Genomic DNA, 20,976 nt, shown 5'->3' with positions numbered 1-20,976 from the left:
AAATGCATTTCTGACTCTGGTCACTTGGTTTTTTTTAATTGCTGTGGATGCTTATGGTCAAAGCAGTAGTTAAACAAAACAGGTAGAAAGACACTGTAAAGAATGTTCAGCTTCGATTTCATGCGCAGGTATCGAAAATAAACCACATTTACCCATGCGGCATTCGGAACACACACCCTGACGGTGCGCGAGCTGGAGCGATGCAGACTGCGGCACAGGATGAGGCAGATCGCAGCTCGCGCCTTGCCGGTGGAATAGGATGCAGACCAGCTGCTCACCGTAAAGGGACAATCACATGGGATATTTTCAGGCAGCTGGAGAGATGAGGAGGAGGAGATGGAGGATGTCCTGGAGGTGCTCAAGCTTTAGATGGTTGACTCGTGTGAATGTTATGCACATTTTGCTAGTGTTTCATCCTACTAAGTTTCTTTTTGGTTTTGCATCGAAGGAAATTTGGCGCCATTTATTCTGTGATAAGTGTGAGCACAGCTCAGCTATGCCACAGCTCCTCACAACTGAATGTACTTCAACTGTTTGCAGTGATTTATGTCGTTCGTGCCTCAGCAGAGGGAGACAAAAGACTCCAGATGAGATATTTTGAAGCCGTCAACACAGATCAGACTTTGGGCAATAATATGAAACTAGAATGGGATTAATGTTTTTTTTTTTTTTCCCCTAACTGTACATAACAAGAGTTGCCAGTTCTTGAAATTAACCGCAATTTATCATGTAAATCTGATAAAAGTATAAATTGTAACGGACGGTTTTGAACATTACAGCTACTGTACATTGGTTATAGGCTATTCTATATATATATATCGGTTTAATAATTTGAAGAAGTAACAGAGCTGGAACATACATTTAATGATTTATAAAATCAAGTTGGTGCATTATTATTTCGGAAATATATATTACAATCGGAGATGAGGGTAGCACAATGTGTTTTTTGAAATACCTTTTTCTGCACGTCCGCCCCTCGAGGGAAAGAAAAAAAAAAAAAGAAAAAAAAAAAAGAAAAAGGAAAAAAAAAAAAAGAAAAAAAAAAACAGTTGTTTAAATACACTGCTCCTGGCACATCCCATTCCCTGCGAACCGGACCCCCCTCCTCCCCCTTCCGGCTGGTCCGAGGACCTGTCAATCACGGCGCGAGCTCGGCCCCGTCCGTACACCCTCGCGCGGAGAACGGAAAGCTGCGCTCGAGCCCCCTTGGCTGCGCGGCGCGTGGAAGCGGACTTCCTTCAGAAGACTGCTCATAATAATTTTAATATTACTAGCACGGGGACGGGACAGGAAGATAAAACAATAAGGACATACTAAGCAGCTCCCGGATAGTAGTGCAGGAAAAGACACGGACGGAGGCGCGAGAAGCAGCGGGGGGGGGAAAAAGACCAACTAAGTGTGTGCGTGTGTGTGTGTTTTTACTTGGGGAAAAAAGTGCGCGGAGCAGAAGGAACGAGACGTGTGTGTGTGTGAGGGGAGGAAAAACCGAGAAGAAAAGAGGGAGGAAACAGAAGGAAACGGGAGAAAAAGCGAGGAGCTCAAGCAGCAACTCAGGGGGAGGAAGCCGTAGCCGGGCTGAGCAGACTAGTCACTAAGTCTGTGGCCGGAGGAGACGCGCCGGCAGCCGGAGGAGTGTGTTCCGCACAGCGGTGTCGCCGGTGACCCCTTCGTGCTGCTGCTGCTGCTGCTGCTGCTGCTGATATTATAATCGGCATCGGGATGAGGAGGATGGTGTGTGTGGCGCTGCTCACTGTGGCTCTGGCGGCTGCGCTGTCCACCGACACGGTGAGAACCGAAAAGTCTGTCTATCAAGTGTGTGTGTGTGTGTGTGTGTGTGTCCGTCCCGGGAGCTACTACTGGAGCGTTATGCAGGCCTATTTTCTCTTCTCAAATATAAATAATAATCATCATCATAACGATAACTACAAATGAAATGCTCAGTGGGGACTGACTGGCTAAAATTGGACTAAACCGTCCAGCGGCTCGCACACAATGACTGACGGCGCTCAGTCTGTGCGACTTTCGAGCTCTCCTGAGATTAACGATCGGATTGGGCAGGAGGTCACTTATTTAATCGCTTTCAGTAGGTATGAGGTAAACTTTTTCAGTGTTTGAAAACAATCACTATGGTTATAACTGAGAACATACCACCACGGCATGTCTTTGAAACGATGAACCGCTGCTGACTGATCTGGCTCTGCTCTTGAATCAAATGTTGAATCATCATCATGTTGCAGTGTTGTGGCCCTTCACATGTCATCATGCGTCTCCTCCATAACACCTGTGCCGCGTTGTTTCTGATCGTGGGGCTCAGAAATGGGCTCTTGACCGCTGAGGCTCGGAACAGGAACTGGCAACAGTCGACGCTCTCTGGATCTGTGAGTGAATTTGACTTTACGAAAAGCACGATGAGAATCATCATGTCGCCTTGCAGTCCCGGTGGACTCCCACTGACAGGTGACCGCTCACCTGAGCTCGCGCTGGTCTGGAATCAAGACCCGTGAGTGCGGCCGGATCCCTTCGCTCCAAGATCGCTGCTGGCGAGATGCGTTCGGTTAAACGTCACAGTCCGGTGGATGTGCTGCGTGGCACATTTTGTAAATTGACGCACGTGATTTCACATGTCACCAAAGATGCGAGAGATCATTTTTGCCGCTCGGTGTTTGGAAAACAAACCTGAAGGCGTTGAAAGGGCTTAAAAATGTGTGGAAGGTGCCGAGTTGTGTTTCAAGTGGGACGGCGGGAATATCAGATTTGCTCTGCAGTGAAGTACATTTGAAAAAGACTCAAAGTTCAAGTAAACATGGTGAAAAAGGTTCTGGTAAATAAATCAATGCATGCTGTTGTGAGTGCGGAGTTATGCAACATATGGAGACCCTTTTATGGAGGGTTTGTTTGAACAGCAGTGTGAAAAGGGTTTCTGTGTGATACCAGTGCCGTGCCAGTGTACAAATACTTGGTGTTTACTTCGGGCTGACCTTTTTTTTTTAAGGCGCATGGCCGCACAAACGTGCGTAATGGATTCTGCACGCTTGAAAAACGGAGTCTCGAGCTTCACGCAGACACTTTTTCCTGCGCTCGGCTCCCGTTTCTTGTCTTTGCGGTAGGTGTTTATGTATCTGATGCGACTCACTCGGTCTTACACACGCTCTTTGTTTTGCTTGGTTGGTTGCTGCTTTGCAGTGGCCCCCAATTAGTGGATTCAAACACCAGTGTCCTAATGAGTCATTGTTATGCATGAGGTCACCCTTGAAAAAAAAGGGGGGGGGGGGTCTTTTTTTATAGAAACTGGATTGTGGAAGCTGTGGCATTCTGTGGACGTCAGCTCTAAATACACTTCATCTGACTGACTGGAGCAGAGCTCTTTTTTTTTTTTTTTATTTTTTTTTAACAGTAATATTGCTGAATAGGCATAGTAAGGTGTGAGAACTGGGATGTCTCAGATCACCGAAGGCGGTGAAATGCAGATATGCAATAATTGCCGTGGTGCTTTGCTTGTGTTTCGGTGAAGATGTCGTTTTATTTACCCACACCTCCGTTATTTGCCGGCAGCCCAGGCTTTCGCTGAAAGGAAACTGAGAAAATTCTGTTGTACACTTTGCGTATGGTGCTTTTGAAAAAAGAAATAATAATTTGGGCCTGTGCCAGCGTGATGTTAAGTAACTTCACAGTGAAAGGGGGCCATTAGTATCTTTGCCTGGAAAGCTTGTTTGCTCCTGCTGCTCCCAGCCTCGATCGCCAGCTCTTCCCATCCTCCCAGCCTGCAACAACACTGTATCACTGTCACTGTGAAAGCCCATGCTTGACATCGATTCTTAGGACTGCCGTTGCTTTGAAATTGCAATCAAGTGATGTTGCAGATGACCACCAGGCTGATCTGTGTGGTAATTACACAGGACACAAAGCGCACTGTAACCACCAGCTGAAACAAAGATGCAGTGAAAGTAAATCTTCTCCTGCTGTTTCTTTTGCATGATTTTCTTAAGTTGTTTTTTTTTTTTCTCTCCCCTCTTTCGCCTTCTCCTGTTGTCTCCAGAGTTTTTAACAAACACTACAAACAGTGATGCAGGATGGTAGGCTGTTTGTGCTGTGGTGAGACATATCCTTTCTGTGCTGAATTGAGTTGTCATTCCTTTGTGGGAAGACGGCATGTCTCCAGTGTGTGTCCTGACACTTGTTTGGACTCTAGTTTGTGTTGTTTTGGTGCGTAGTGTGGGCGGAAACCCCGTGCGGTGCTCTCCTCAGCTCCTCGGCCTGGAGATTTATTCCGGATCAGAACGGTTGTGCTGTTTGAAACCAACCTCAGAGAGCAAGCTTTGCACCAGCTGTGAAAATGGCATGTGACTGATCCCAGGTTTAATGAGATGCTGAGAAAACATCCTGGACTAGAACCTTTCCTCCCTTCTTTCTCCAACTCTATTTATTCTCTATAGTACAACCAGCCCATGTAAAGTATACAGATGTTCCTTCTCCATTTCATAGTTTGACTGCTTAGTACTGTGTTTACCTACATTAGCATCAGCATTCACTTTTAAATGCAGGTGTTATGAGTTGAATTGATGAAAATCAGCTTGAATTTGGACAGGAATGCAAATTGATAACTGAGAGGAAAGGTGATATTTGATGTTGGCGATAATGACAATTATTTTGTCCTTTGTGCTATGTGACATCTTGTCAGTGATGGTTGAAGACAGTCTTTATGTAGGAGATCTTAAAAGGTTATTTTAAATGGCTGAAGCTCTACTTTTGAAAGACATACACCAGTAATGAAGTAAAAATGGAGACAGGCAGACCTTGACTATTCTTATGCATCTTTGTCATTTAAAATTTTAGTTTCTATTTGGCTTCATCATATTTGAAAAAATTCCAAAAACACTAGTTTTAGACAGAAAGCGACAAATCCATGAAATGCAGGCATATTAACTATCGGGAATCATTTTGCCAGTTCCATAGTAAATTAGCTTTTAAGCTTCATCAGTATTTAATATTTAGTGTTTAATAAAGTGATGGAAGTAATCAGTTGGTCTTTAAAAAAAACAAATTGCAATGAAGCATCAACAGCATGTACATTTTGGTTTTTAATGGGACGATTTGCAGGAATGCATTTGGTGGCTACTTCTGTAAAAGAACAGTTATATTCAACAATTTGGGTATAATTTATATTTAACGATATGTTCTCTAAATAACCCTGCATATACAGTAGTAGAAGTTGCTTTTTTCAAGTAGTAAATTAGCAAAGTAAGTTTCCTGTATAGTGAGTCTGTTTTGAAATAACATAGTTGGTAACAGGTTTTATTCTTAATCTGCCATAACGGGGATGTATATGTGTGTAGGAAGTGTACAGATTGTCTTGTCAGAATGTTTGGTATTTAGATTTGGCTAAAGTAACTCATGCTAGGAAAAACGATTTATTTCTGAACTGAGGTCTTCTGACTGTGAACAGTTAATTTTTGAGACAAGCACACAGAAGAGCTGATCTCCATGTGAGTTACATTTGCATTTTTATTGAGCAACGCATTGCACACTTCATAGACCAACTAACCAGTTTATATAGTTTTTATGGTTGTAGTGTTTTCTAATTTTAAATGTAGATCAGTGTTTTAATTGCAAAGTTGTGTTTTACTGGAAAAAAAGCTTGTGGAGTAACAGTGATATATTTTCAGAGCCCACATTTTCACCTACAGATGAGCACTTCTTGAAGACTTGTCAGAGGTTTGTCTTGATGGACACACACAACCCAAGTTATTTATGCATGTTTGAGTTACTCTGAACTCATCCGCAGTTAAAGTTGTACTAAAGCAAATAGCAAAGTCAGGCTGACAGCACAGTTGACCCCCAGCATGTGACACAATACATGCAGTGAGTTTGGTAACAAGATAATGTCTTTCATTTTGAGGCCACATTTTTTTTTCCCCCCATGTGTCATGTGACTTATAGCACATATAGTTTCATGTGTCCTGAACATTTGAAAGATGTGACACATTTAATCTGAAATGATTTCGCTCCGATGGTTAGTTTGCTTCTAAGAGAAGCCTTAGATGAAGTGATTCCTGTGAAAAGAAAGGTATACAGAACTGAGAAACCCTCCTCCACTTAATAATACAACACGCTCCCTTAAATCTGTGTCGTAAATTATAGCACAATTGGAAATATACTAAGCTGTGGGTCTTGAAGTCATTACAGACTGATGGAGTAACCTTTGCTATAAAAAATGGTCTGTTATGGTGCCTGTGATTCTCTGCTGGTACAAAGTAAAATATTTGTGCTTTGATTTACAGTACTGTGGCAAAGCTCACTGGCAAGAAATGGGATCTGACACTTTATTATTTTTAGTAGTACTATTACCGAGTTCATTTTATTAATTGATTATATTAGAGACGTGATCCGGGCGCTACCTGCTCAAACTCTACAGGGCTTTTGGATCATTGCACCTTCTACAATGTTTTAGTCATTTTAGCATAGTTAACAAGTAGAAGAATTCTTCTCCCCAAGTCAGTTTCCTTTTTTCTAGATCCTTTCTAAATTGATTGTTTACTGGCAGTTCTTACATCCACATTCTATACATAATTAACACACCCATTAAAAGGCTTCATCTCTGCTTTAAAGGTAGTTGTAGTTCAGTCCTTTCTCAAGACACCTATTGTGGACTACAGTGTACTTATCTGAAATATTTTTATATTAAACGTTTATCTTCTATTGAAACCTCTTGAGAAAATTTAGTTCTTTGCTTTAAATTTGTTGGTTCCTGGGTGAATCCCCCTCTTACTGGACTACCTTTGACTAAGGTATTTACCATGAATTAATGCATTTAGGGTGCCCTGCTGTGTAAATGGATAAATCACTGATCTCTCCCTAACATATTTTGGTGATCTCTTTCCAACTTTTGAAATGTAACTTATATAGTAGGTGACTGTTATCCATAATCTGACCTAATTTTACAGCAGGGGACTTGGACCTAAAGACAGGTTTGATTATACTTTGAATGCACTGATTTTCAAAGAATGCTTGCATAACTTTGGGGGGGGGTTGTGTCCTTAGAAGACCATAGGACCGTGAGTGGAGTCTTTCAACCTCGTCATATTTATTCTGACAGATGCACAGTAAAAGCATTTCTCAGATTATCATTTAAAAACCTAACATAGATAGGAATGGATAAGTCTGCAGCACAGCACCATCCCATCCACCTCACCCTGGCACAGTTTCTACTCCTTTGAATCAAGATTGTCAAGCATTATGCAATCTGCAGGAGAGCGTGCAGAGATCAGCTCTCTGGACTCTTAAAGAAATCTGTTCCAGCCCTTGTTTTTCCATCAGCCATGCAGCACATCATCTGTTGGGCTCTCACCTCAGCTAAGCGGCTGTTTGTCATTATTATCTGGTTTTAAGTTCCACTTGCACTATTGCTGCTGTCTAACCAATGAGAAAGGAGGACATGAAAGGAAGATGTATGTGTTACTTTGAATGTGGATACTTTGGAGTAAGGTAGTATTTGTCTGGAGGACAAATTTGTTTTTGTTTGAAGTTTCACGCATTTGCTGTTGTGATGTAAGGTCAAAACACATTTACTGCACAACAAGGAAGTGTACAGCCCACTGCTAGTTTTTAATACAGAGTTGTAATTGATTAGAAAGCTGAGATTGTTTATCTGTATGAACTGGGAAAATTAAGTGCAGCACCTGTAGACAGACAGGGCCCTGCGGGCTAGCGCTTTGTCCGCTTGTGATGGGCATGTCCATACAAAGCTGTGAATGGAAAGGGAGCCTGGTGGGAAGAAAAAGCATTGTACCGAAGTTTATAATGCAGTTCTGTTTCCCCCACCCCCCCATCCTTAACTAGCTTAGCAAATGGAAAGTTTATGGGCATGGCCGAGGTTGGTGGAAAGGCTGTGCGCTGAAAAGGGAGTCATGTGGTGTGGTTACGGCGTCTGCTTTTCGCATTTACTGCATTGCGACCGATTTTTAATTTCCACGGAGTGGGAACGTGCATTTTGGTCGACTCCGATGGCTTTTGTCATCACAATGAAAATGTACGTACAGTGCAGCTTGGCAGCAGGTGGTGCGAACGAAGCCGGGCAGTGTGGCGACTCGGCCGCGAGGGCGATCGGCTGCGGAGTGACATCCAGCTGCAGGAGCAGAGAGAGCAGCCATTTCCTTTCCATCGGTATTTGGCCGGATTGCTGCAGGCAGCCCCATTTTTTAAATTTTTTAATTTTTTTTTTTTTTTTTTTTTTAAAAACGTTACCCTGGGTTTGTGTCCCCTTGTATCTTGTCTGCTCTCTCTCTGTGTTTTCACCATATGGGTTTTGTGCTGTATGAGTCCACCCCCATGTTCAGCCCATTAGAGTCATCCCTCTGGCTTCAGCTCTGTCCCTCTGCTTTCCAAAGCCGGATCTGGTGCTGAGGCCTTTGGCCATCTGCAAATATACTACTCAGGCGTAGTGGACATAAAGGCTTTGACGTAAGTTAGTTTTTTGTCATCCATGCACATAAGATCACTGAAAAATTGCATGCTGTGTTTCACTTGACTGCAGGCTATCGTTTATGCTCGAGTTTTATTATTTTATACAGTATCGTGTTGGATTCTTTTCTGCACTTTTAACTGGATCGTCCCTTCCCGTCTCACACTCAAATTTTTTTAATCTTCACTTTTTCATTTTCTTAAGTCTAGTGACGAATGAACTGGTCCCCTCTGTGTTAAGGTTATAATTTCACTTTCCTTTACATATGAGGAGGGATGTCAGCATGGGTGCGACCACAAAGAAACCTTTTCTCCTGAGCAGAAGTCATGCATGGAATCAGATGAGTTTTGTCTGAATCAGATGCACTCAAGCATCAAGTGCAAACTCCGTCTCACATTTTGGAACTACCAAAGCTGGCATTTATTTGTCATCAGTAGTAGCACATCTCTGTGTGCCTGTTTTCATTTCCGTTCAGTGTCTGCATGTGTAGAGTTGCTTAACTAGGCAGCTCTCTGAATCAGAGTATTTTCCAAGCCAAGTTTGTCTACTAACTGCTCGCTAAGGCCAGATACGTGAAGCAAAGATGAGAATAAATGCCGTACCTTTTTAGCACCTACGACACTTCAGACATGTTGGCCTTCTGTTGTAGCTCACTTCATTAGAGGTGCTCAGTGCAGCTGTCGGGGTCAGTGGGGTGTCATTGTGTTAAATGTAATCTGATTTATCTGAAAACCTGACTCTCAAAGTTGTGTGAGCTGAAACTGCCTACACTTTTCCTTGTCTTGTAAAAGGCCAGCGGTGATGTGACCTGCTTGTGTCAGTCTTCCTGGCCAGTGTTACCTTTATGGAAATTTTGCCTGTAGTTTATGTTGTTGCTTTGCTAAAATTTGTAATTTTGCCTTTTTTGTGCCGCTGTTCAAAATATCCAGGCAGAATGGTTCTTTTCCAGATGTTCATCGTACGTAGTAGTAGTGTGCAATTTTGCTAAGTGCCACGCAACATCTTTCAAGGGTTTTAAACGATGCTTCAGTAAGACTCTACTGAAAAGCGAGAATGTTTTTAACAGCATTGGTGTGATTTAAAGATGCAAATGAAGTGATGAGAGAGAAAAATGAATAAGATGGTATGTATTTTTCCCTCTTATTTATTGTCTTGATCATTGCTCACGTCAGAAGATTCATTGCAATGCCAGCACAGCTCATGCTGTTTTTTTTTAATGCATTTAATGCATTCAGTCATGAAAAAGGGACAGCTTTTGAAATCAGTAGTTAATCTTTGCTAATAGACTCTTTGTTAGCACCCTCCTGCTTGCCAATCCTAATATTCAAATGGAAATAAAATTTGCGACTGTGTCTTGTTAACCTGCTATTTTGAGACAGATGTTTATCCAAGGCAGAGGTTTAAAGGGAAGTGTCAGAAGGAATTAAATTTTCGTGATGGTGTAACACTAGATGAATCAGACCAACTGACATGCTAATTTAGTTACTTCCTGTTGGGAAGCCGCACATTTTTAATTGGTGTAAACACAGAGAGAGGCCTAAACGTGATATATTTGGCAGCTAGTACATTTACTTTTACTACCTGGTCTTTCTATTCCATCACTTTTTTTTAACCGTTACATTTAGCAGACGCTTTTGTCCAAAGCGACTTCCAGTGAATTCTATGTAGTGTTATCAGCCCACACACCTTATTCACCATGGTGACTTACACTACTAGATACACGACTTACACTGGGTCACTCATCCATACATCAGTGGAACACACACACTCTGTGTTACTCAAACACTATGGGTGAATCTCAACAACATGTCTTTGGACTGTGGGAGGAAACTGGAGGAAACCCACCTAGACACTGGGAGAACATGCAAACTCTACACAGACTGAGTGGGGATTGAACCTATGTCCTGTCACACTATCCAGGCGCTGCTGTTCTACTGCTCAAGGAAATTTTTGTTCATTTCATGCCTTGTTGATGACTATACCTTTTGAATGATGTCTGCTGGCCTTCTCTTCTGCTGAGTTTTCAGTGTGTGTCCTTAGAACAGTTGCAGTGTGTAGGAGAGTTTGAAGAGGGGTTCTGCGGTAGAGTACAATATTTAATTTCTTTACTGAGCTTTGCTTTAGCAACGCAGGTCACTGATAAAAGTCCTGACTGTGCTCCCAGTGGCTATAAGAGGTCAGGCAGCAGGGGCGCGAGACCAGTCCAATGGCTGTCCGTGTCATAGAGAGAGTGGTATGAGCAACAGGTGAGGGAATGTGAGTCTTAGAGGTCGTGTTCCAAATGTGCCATTCAGTGTTAGAAGCCTGTGTCAAGGAGCAGTGGTGATCACGCTCCTGCATTATGTGTCGTACTCTCAACCAAATGGAAGGACTAAATGGGAGCTCTCAGTTTTGGGAGAGATGGCGCACTGTTAACCGCACATTCCTGGAGAATGATATTGATAGGAAAGAGCTGACAGAGCTCAGCGGTGCTAGGTTTGGCATTTGTGTTGATGCTGTATTCTTCTACTATACTTCTTCTTTATGAAGTAGGCTGAAATTTTGCATTTTGAGACATTTATGTGCTCTTCTAAGTTAGAGCATTAGATTTCTGTGAACTTGGGATGCTTTTTTTTTAGTTCTGTGAGATACTGTTCTTTGTGTTGTTGCCCTACCGCAGGATTATGAAAGTTTCTAAAACAGTGTGAAAATGGAAGTCATGACAGACCAGTTGTGTTACCACTGTTTTAGTTATTCAAGAAGAATAAAATATCAGTGTGGGTTTTTTTATTAATACTAATCAATTTTTGTATTGTGTTAATTGAAATAAAACAGTGGTGCTATTTATTGGGATGGGATGCTATTTATTGGGTCTCCTTTTACATGTGGTAGTAATGAATGGATTTTCTTGTGTTATGGAGAGGCTTTGCATGAAGAGGAAGAGGCTGCAATAATGTACAGTAATTTGTGCCGAGTTTGCTGCCGTCTTTCCGCTGGTGTGTGTTCACTGTGGGCACATTGTTCTGGCTAGATTAGTCTGGAATGGGCTCACAACAGATGGTCTGCATGTGTATGTCACTAAATTTCCCCCCCTTCTTTCCCTCTGTGTCTCAATACTTTTTCTATTATATTTGGGTTCAGAGGTCCTTTCTACAAATAGCAACTTGGCCAACACTGTCCAGCATAGTGTTAGGTCTTCTGGTTCACCGCTGGAGAGGACACCAGCATAAGGCTGTTTCCATTGCCAGTACTGGACTGCAATCCCACACCTTGCATAGCTCCATGAGCTAAAGAGAGTAACAACATTTCCCAAGCATGCTGCCCTTGTGTACAACCTTCTCGCTCCTTGTTTGCTCTTGTTGGCTGTGTTACTCCTTGTGAAGATGGATAGAGAATGTATCAGCTAGATTATGATGGATGTTCTATTATATGTGGTGGGATACTTTTTGAGGTAAATTCCTGTAGCAGTGTTGGGGACATAGAGAACGTGCAGATCTCTCGTGTGTCACTCTGAGAAATACCCACTTGGCTTTCCATCAGTGTGTCAGTCCCAGCAGCCAAGAGCTGGAGTCATGCACAGATCCTTGACATGGAAGTTCAGTGTGTTCTGAGATACAATTTTAGTCATAACTGGTGATTGCGTAGGTCTCTTTTTTTAACTCCTGGGGGTCACCTGGCATGAATTGGCACATCGAGACTCTTGAATACACAGTTCATTCCTGTCTATCACAGCTTGTTTTATTTAAGTTGTTAGCAGCTGATATGCATAGTGCAAGAGTAGTGATTTAGGTGTGGTTTGGGTGGGCTGCATTTGCGCTTGTGGTGGAGTGCTGCAGTCAAAGCATTGCAAACCAGTCTGGCAAAGTCACGATGCTACAATGTCGTCATTTTTTGGAGTGTGCTTCCTTTTGCTTTTGGAATGTGGACAGTGCCTTCTGTCTCCGGAGTCTTCTCCTCAAGTGTGGAGAGGAATTGGATACAGCCGTACTAGGTGCTCGTGTGCCAGTAGGGCCGTATCCACCTACCGACGCTCTGCTTGTTGTGGATCAGCTGCTTTATAGCCAGTCAGGAATAGAGGTGCCAGGGCACAGGGAAAAATATCACGGCACCAATGTTTGCTAGCCTGTGGTTGCCCTGGGTGTTCCAATTTACTCAAAAAATTGGTCTTAAAACTTAGTCTCAAACTTTCTAACCTACTGTTAAATTTATTCATCTAGCTGACACTTTTCCAAAGTGACTTACAGCATTAAGGTTACACTTATTTACCCATTTGTACAGCTGGGTAATTTTACTGGAGTAATTTAGGGTAAGTACCCTGCTCAAGGGTACTATAGGCAGAGGTGAGGATCAAACCTACCACCTTTGGTTCCAAAGGCAGTAGCTCTAACCACTACGCTACTGGGTGTCCCAACTGAATGAACCCTCTGCACCTTTTGCCCAAGTGCAGCCCGAGTGCCCATGTCTGTTGCCATCCCCAGGGATTCCTACTTGTGACCCTACTCCACCCCCAACATGATCAGCGTGGCCTCTAAACCCATCTCGGACAGACGGGATCCTGCTAATCGGCCAAACAGAGAATTAGCCCTTTTCAGTGGGGAAATCTGCAAAGCTGTAATTATTGCGGAGGCTGCTTGTAGGTGCTAATTGCTTAAAGAATGTCCACACTTCTGGTTTGACTTTGTAAAGTACCTTGGAATCACAAGGTAGTGGATGACATGTAGGTAGCTGAGATGATTTAAACCATAATAATGCCGTAACATAATTTAACCAGTGATTATGGCTAAATTTGCTATGGAGAGAGTTCATAGGTTATTGGACACCATGGTTTGGTTTGTTGGGGGGGAGAAATGTGTGAAAACTATTAAAGGCCCCTCTTTTGTAGTCAGACATGTTTTGAACACTAGAGCATTGTATGAATATACCATTTTCAGACATGACTGCACTAGTGCTACTGTGCTATTGTTTACTATGAGATTAATCTCTTAATTGGGTCTTTAATGAGGAAGACACACTGATGCAGCAGCACTGTTACTTAATCTTTCATTTATGTTTCTCTTGCAGCGGACATTTCCAGAACATGTTCAGGAGTATATATGAGTACCTTGAATTAGTGTTGTGTTAAACAGCATGGCCTTGCCTGGCAGGTACCCAGGCCAAGGTGCTTGGCCTGTGGGATTAGTGCTGCCTAATGGGATAAGGGCTCCCCACCTGCCACTCATGCATCAGTCCCCAGTTCCTCTTGTGTGCTGCCTGTCCAGTGCATTTATTCCACTTAACATTTGCTCCATGTCCCTCTTTTTCCTTCGTGTGTCGAACCTTGCCCTACTGCCCCACCCATCTCCCTCTATGCATCTGCTTCGAATGCTGCAGCTCCCTTTCACTTGGATGCCTTGACTCCATCAATCCTTGGATTGAAATCCTCTTAGGGGAAGGATGGGAATTGAAATGCCGAGGCTGTAGGGATTGCAATGGATCAACCACCAAACCAGAAAGTCTTTCCTTTTTTCTCCCCCTTCTGTTTTTTTTTTTTTTTTTAAATCAGAATAGATAAGAGCCCAACGGCACTATCACTGGCCTTCTGAAATGTCCTGTCTGGTGTGTGCTTGTGCACTGCAGAGATTTGGTGGGTCTCTCTCTCTGCTGCTGGAGTGCACCTGAGCACATGTTGAAATCCACTCCCCAGCCTCCTCTTTTCTTATTGGTGCGTTGTAAATGGAATTTAAATTAAACTGAAAAACCTGTTCAAGGTCAGAGGATGTTTTTGTCACCTGATCTGATGTGTGCAGTAGCCCAACACTTGAAGAAATCAGTCCTTTACTGAGTTGGTGGAGCTTTGTCCCCCGTCCACATCCAGCTTGTCCTGATTGTCTGCTCTCCTACTCCCACCACTCTTGTTAGCTCCTGTAAACTTTCCAATCTGCTTCATACAGCAGAGGAGGATAGATGGAAATTAGTCAGAACAGAAGGAGTATTATGCTTCAGCGAAAAGGTCTTGGAGTGGGTCTGTAGGATTCCAAAACCCCTGGCCTGCATTGAGCTGAACGCAGAACTTGGAGCTAAATGGCAGCCGATGTTCTAGAGGAACTGGACTTTCTGAAGGAACTAGATACAAATGTGGACAGAAGTGTTGTTGGACACTGCCTCACCGGCAGTCTTGTAAAATTAGCTAGTTGCTTGTTCCTGTGTGGTGAAGGGCAGTTGGTCTCTTGACAGCTCTGCAAGTTGGAAACAGGTGAAGGACAACTGTTAAAATGCAGTGATCTGTACTGTAAAACCCAGTACAGTTATTCCTTGCTATAAGAATTCCCTGTTTATGGACTTTAGGACTGTCATACCAACAAAAGTTTTACCCATGTTTGGTAAACAGACCGACTGTTCCTGTTATTACAAGCCTTATTATGGACTGTTTTTGGGTGTTTGAGGCAGATTTTTCCTCAATGATCTACAAGTCATGAACCAATTAGTTTAGACCTATAATGTCAAAGTCATGAGCCAACGAGGGACAGACTTTTCAACAATGTGTGATGACTTCCTCTTAATTTTCATTATTTTTCAAGTTTTATTACAGTTTTGTAAAACGTTTTCCTTTTTTGTCATATTTTTGTTCACGTACGTCTCTGCATTCAAGAGGGATGTCAATGTTCACCTCTTTCCGACTCCCCTCTCCCCACGTTTGCTTAATAATGTTTATTAAAAATTATAATGGAAAAGCATATATGTAGCTATTCATGTAATGTATACTGGTTATGCTGTGGTGTGTGACAAATTGACTGTTCAGGAGTCATGTGTCTGCATCCAAATCTGTCCTGTTGATGTTATTCACTATATGTATTGCTCTCTGAAATCTATGGTGCTTTGGAGAAAAGTGTCTGCTAAATAAGTGTAAATGTACTGTATGTGACTTTTGTTGTACTCCTGTTGTACAATACGGGAAAGAAGCTTCCAGTTTACAGACTCTTGGTATATGGTCAGTTTTCAGGAATGAATTACATCCATATAAAAGGGGATACGTGTACTTGTTTAAATTTCTGCCTTTTGCTTCAAGCATGTTTTTAAATCTTTTAATCAATTTTATCTTTAAATTTAGGAGGTTCAGTGAGTATGTTGGTTTCTGGAGTAAGTTGGATGCTGTGTGCTGAATCAGTAAACTGGCAGTGTTCACGATGCTGCGTTTTCACACTGAGGTCAGTGGGACTTCTGTCCTCTTCCTGCTGTGTTACCAGTTGGCTCTTGTATCATCCTTCTGTGCTGAAGACCACGATTATTTTTTTTTTTTTTTCGGAGTGTGTATGTGTTTTTCATCGTGACACTGTTAACAATACATAGTTGAGATTTTTAACAGTCCTCTGCCCGAACACTTTAGTTTCAAAGAGAACAAGATGACTACGGGGGGTTCTGGAGCTGTAATTGTCTCATTAGTTTTTCACATAAATGGCTGCTCCTTTGGGTTGGTCATTGTCTTAATTCAAATGTTTGAATCTCCCCAGTTGTTTTGGTGACCAGTTTGTCTCAGTGGAGTATTTTCTTCTGATTTCAGATTTTTTTTTGGGGTAATCTGTGAATGTTATAAGGTTTCCACCCTGCCCTTATGAAACTGCTTTGAAAACATATTGAGAATAATTTAGAGAAAGCTAGTACCTTATTGCAGGTATTACCGATTGACCTATTGCAAGGGTGATAGAGGGCTGTGAATTGATATTTTGGGAGCAAACTCTGAGTTGTACTTTAGTGTTTGGATCCTTGTTTTATACGGGTTTTTTTTTTTTTTTTAATATATATTGCAAGTATTTATCTGACTTGTGTTCTGCTGCTGTAACATAATTTCCCTTGTGGGATCTATCTATCTATCTATCTATCTATCTATCTATCTATCTATCTATTTATCTATCAGTGTTACTGCTTTGTGCATGAATGGTCTGTGTCAAGAATGGTCTGATCAAGTCTGGTATATTACTGTTTTTAGGAGTTAATCTCCAATATATGTTTGATAAACCTTTCTGAATTTCAGCAGCAGTGTGCTGGGTAACTAAATTCTCTTTATCTGGTGTTCTTTTCCGTTGTTTCCAGCAGTATAAGTTAGTATACAAATCAAATGCTTTTGCTCGGCTGTCTGCAGAGAAAGTGAGCCAGATGGCGGACAGCTTTCTTCAGCGTCAGTTAAGCGGCTGCAATGTCAGAGGGCTGTTTTCATGGATTTGGATCAGTTCAGACAATGTTGTTCAGGTCAGTGTTCTACCAAAATTGAGGTTCCTTTCCCCCTTCTTCCATCGCGAAACTCCACCTGTGTTTGCGGAGGAATAGTGGAAATACCAGACATGCTTTGGGCCTGAAAGGGCCACATTCATCCTCTCTGGACCAGTCTGGCTGACTGATCCGCATCATAGTCTCCTGTTTGTGTGTGCGTTAGGAATAACCTACTTACTTAAAGGTTCTGTGTTGTTTGCTGTCATTTTTGCTTTTATAAGGTTTTCATACATATGACCGTGTACATATGTATATAAGTACATATACAATACATAAAAGTGTTTTTTTTTTTTTTTTTTTTCTCCCCCACTCCATAACTTTTCATTAATTTAAAATCTTTTTTTCTTGATGAGCAAAAGTTTTGGTCATTGTGAAATCACCTATAATGAGAATAACATTATTAATAACATTGGTGATTCATATTAGTTACTAGTGTATGAACTGACCTCTTTGTATTCAGTCATTTCAGGTCTGCGCAGCCTTGTTAAAATCAGAGTCCATTTATTTGTACTTGTGGTAATTGGTGTGCATGGACTGTGAAGAAAGCAGTCTTCTTGCCTGTCTCTCCTAATTCCCAAAAAGCCTGGAAAATTCAAATTCGCCAAACTTCAGAACATCATCAGTGGGGAATGATTGTCAGACCTTGACAGGACACTTCAGCACACTTCACAAAGTCAACATGACCAGCTGAAGCTGGATGAGTATGCTTGGAATTGGCTTTTTTTGCTGTTATTAAACAGGACTGAAGAGACCTGCCCCCAAAGCAAATGGAGCTTTGATCTGTGATCAAGGAATTTTTTTGCAATCTGGAAATTTCCTTTCCCTCTTGCCAGATTGAGAGTGAATATCTGTCAGTCTGTGGGCTTGTATTGACTAGCAAACCTCAAGCCCCTTGTGCATATCTGTAAACAGACAGATGCCCAGGATCTGAAAGGGTTTTCTGTTAATCCAGACCAGGTTTTCGCAGGAAGTGAAATTCTGGTCTGTTTTATATTAGGGTCAATGAGTCACCTGAGGGTCATTTGTACTGAGTGAACAAGCTGCCGGAAGTACTCATTTCTACAGCGGGCTCATCATGCTGAGTGCGGCGCTTCCTCATTTTCCCACGATGAACTATTCTGAGAAACTCATTATGTGTACTGGCCATTTTGATAATCCAGGCTAGTTGGTGGTACATTATCTGTTAATAAGAATTTGAATACTTATATTTGGAATGGGGACAAATGAATTTGTGCAAGAGGTATTTATTTTAAACTTGCTGGGGATCAAAGCATTTTTGACCATCTAATAAGACAAACAGCTGGAGGTGACAAGGAGATGTTAAAAAAAGAAAAAAGTCAGACTTGTTTTCTTTGCTGTGCTTTGACTGGGGCTGTTGGGAGTCAAACATCTCACAGTTCACTTGTTTACAGTGCTTCCTGGTTTTGGGACACTGCCCCAGATGGTCTTGGGCTTTGCAACCTGAGCCTTGCCTGCTGGGCATTAACCTTCAGGATGAGTTACCATTAGGGGCGTAAAGAGTTACAGCTCCTCAACAGCAGTGCAGAAAGCAGGCCCAGGTTGGTATTATGTTGCTGTTAGGTCTTGGAACGTGGTGACTGTTTTTACCCAGAATGCACTGGGGTGGTTCATTTTTAAAAAAAAAAAAAAAAACTCTTAAAGTGTAGCAGAGTCTCTTTGAAGGTTTTATATGTAGTGCTGGCTGTGACTAGTTGAACTCCATGAGCTGCAAGTGCACACTTGCCTTTTAAACATACATGGAGTTGTGGGGAGGGGAGAGACTTTCTGACACTCTAGGCAGGATTTTCACATATGAATTGCAGTCTGCTATGTCAAAGCTTTATACTAATGCTGTTTTTTAGGATGTAGCACAACTTTAGGCTTGGGCTTCAAGCTCTTCTCATCTCACTGCTGTGGGTTAATTTGAAGCAAGAACAGCAGATGTCTGTCAGGTAGCTTTATAAGCAGTGCCCTGATATTTAACACCATTATTTACCAGTATTATCTATAAATGGATTTTTTTTTTGTATTGCTTATAATATTGTTTACAAGCTTGCAATGCATTCCATGTAATCTATTATTTTTATTAACCTAAACTTTTGTCCAAGGTGATTTACTGTGTTAATCTGTACAATTATTTACTTTTTTAATACAGCAGGGTATTCTAGGTAAGCAGTAGGAAGGGGATTCAAACCTGTAATGTTCAAATTACAAGGATTTTGTTCCTACTTCTACTGTACTGCTGATGAGTCTGGATAAAAAGGTCCAACAAAAAATGTTAAAAATGACTTTTTTGCACCCATTTGCTGAGAGGGATAAAAACTTGAGGCAAACTTAAAAAAAAAAAAATTCTCATGTCAAATTCACTTCCCAGTGTATAGCGTTTCAGTGCTGACAAAGAGGGTCTGGTTTCCAGGCTCCATATCAAAAAGTTGTTAAGAGGGTCTAAGGAATTTGTCAGCTCCCAGGGCTGGAGGGCAGGGTCCTCTGCGGGAGCAAGACGAGCCCATGGAGATCCCGGCACACATTAATAACATCTTCTCGTTTGCATAATGACGCCATATTGAGTGTCGCACTGTGTTTACGTGAGCATTGCATCGGCCTCATGTCTCACTATAAGTTTACAGTGTTTTCAGTCACCTGGCTGAGCTATTGTAAATCGATAGCCGACAAGTGCCACACTTTGCGTTGTACGATTCCTGGTCTGTGTAAAGGTAGTCTGCACTGTCCACTTGTACTGGCATTGACAATTGCTGGAGTGCGGCAACAGTTATACGGTTGCGAGAATACGTGTATGTGTTGCTTCAACCTGCTGTGCCTGTTGGGAAATGAACAGCGCTTGAAGTGAATGCATATACTGTATGTGCTCTTCAGGGTGGGATTACACACTCAGTGGGTCTTTGGGTAATGAGGAAGGATCATGCTTTGCAATCTTGTATTATATATTCATTTCACTAAAGCTTTCCTTCAGATAACTTAGTCTTTGTATGCTGTTTACTTCCAAGGGTTCACCTTTTTTACATGGATGGTTTTTTTTTTTTTTTGCACAGATCAAAGGTATGTCAGTGGCATCGGGGTTTAAATTCAGGAAAGCCACAGCTCTGGCCACTGTGCTACCCACCGTCCCATGCTGTGCTGCCTTTTATCAGTGTGGGAACTGGCACAACTTTTCAATTGCGCTGAAAGCCATTTACTCTGAAACAGAGACTTAGCATGTATTGGCAAAGATTTAAGCTTTCAGCCATTTCTGTTGCACAAACACATGCACATTCATGAACTTTCCTCCAATGATTTATCTTTTTCTTTTTTTTTTTTCTTTTCTTATTTGTAGGTAGCTTTAGGAGCTTGAGTTTTAACATCAAAAATGTGTATAAATCACCAGTGCTGTGACAATGGTATTGGTGAATTTCCAGGCTGTTCCGATCGGTAGTTGAGCAATCAAGTGAATCCGAAAATCATGCGGGGAGAAAAATTGGATTGTTGATGTACTTTGTAAAGAATTTTTGGGTGGAAAACGTAGATTGGTCACTCATGAAATGGAGAAGTGCAAGGAGTGTCACTTTTTATTTTCGATAAAATGCAGTCAAACGACATTCTTCCTTTGAGTGCACACTCAGGAAGCAATACTGAAAAGAGGAAGTCATCGATGGAGGATGTGGTATCTTACTGAAAGTAATCGGGTGAACTGAATATCAGTTTCCTACTTTTTCCACATTTCTGCATGCATGTGTTATCTGATTTCTACACGTTCAGGTGTAGGATCCAAAGCAATTGTTTTGGACAAGAACATTCATTCATTCCCGATGAAGCCGTTGCATGAGTGTTAATACATATGCACCTTAAAGTTTTTGCACTGGTTCGCTTTTGGATTTAGGTATTTTTCAGCTGCACTTCTCACATTCCACTTTAAAACCTAGTTTGCATACTACAGTTTTGAATCGGCTCTGGTGCTTATCACTAGGAACTCATTCTGCTCATGTTGATTTGGTCAGTTGTCTTACTTGGTTCTTGTCAGTGTGCGTTCACTCTGTGGCATCAGTCTGAGCTGGATACAGACATGCTAGTTGTCTGAACATAACATTTACACTCTTGATCAGTTTCTGGTTTACCCATGTTACTGTGCTAAAGCAAAACACCACAGATGCTATCTTCATTGGTTATTTTCTCAGAAAAATCACGTAAGTGTAAAGTTATTTACTCAGCTGTGCCACTTAGTTTGGATGTATTGATTTGCTCATTTTATAAGTGGCATTACACCCCCATTTGTTCAAATGAAGAAAAAAGCCTTTGCTTGT

The 20,976-nt window shown here is 41.8% G+C and overlaps 1 protein-coding gene across 1 annotated transcript in view; it reads left to right on the top strand.

Annotated features, from left to right (window-relative positions):
• Positions 1-1,094: 1,094 nt before the first annotated feature.
• The window catches only part of sdc2 (syndecan 2), a 34,740-nt gene continuing 14,858 nt past the window's right edge, over positions 1,095-20,976 (top strand). Inside the window, exon 1 of the mRNA XM_018731975.2 lies at positions 1,095-1,785. Coding sequence (XP_018587491.1) covers positions 1,720-1,785 — 66 coding nt within the window. The 5' untranslated portion in view covers positions 1,095-1,719. The remainder of the gene's footprint in view (positions 1,786-20,976) is intronic.

The sequence above is a fragment of the Scleropages formosus genome, chromosome 23 (genome assembly GCF_900964775.1).
Source record: "Scleropages formosus chromosome 23, fSclFor1.1, whole genome shotgun sequence".
Lineage (NCBI taxonomy): Eukaryota > Metazoa > Chordata > Actinopteri > Osteoglossiformes > Osteoglossidae > Scleropages > Scleropages formosus.
This window is presented reverse-complemented; position numbering and strand designations above follow the sequence as displayed.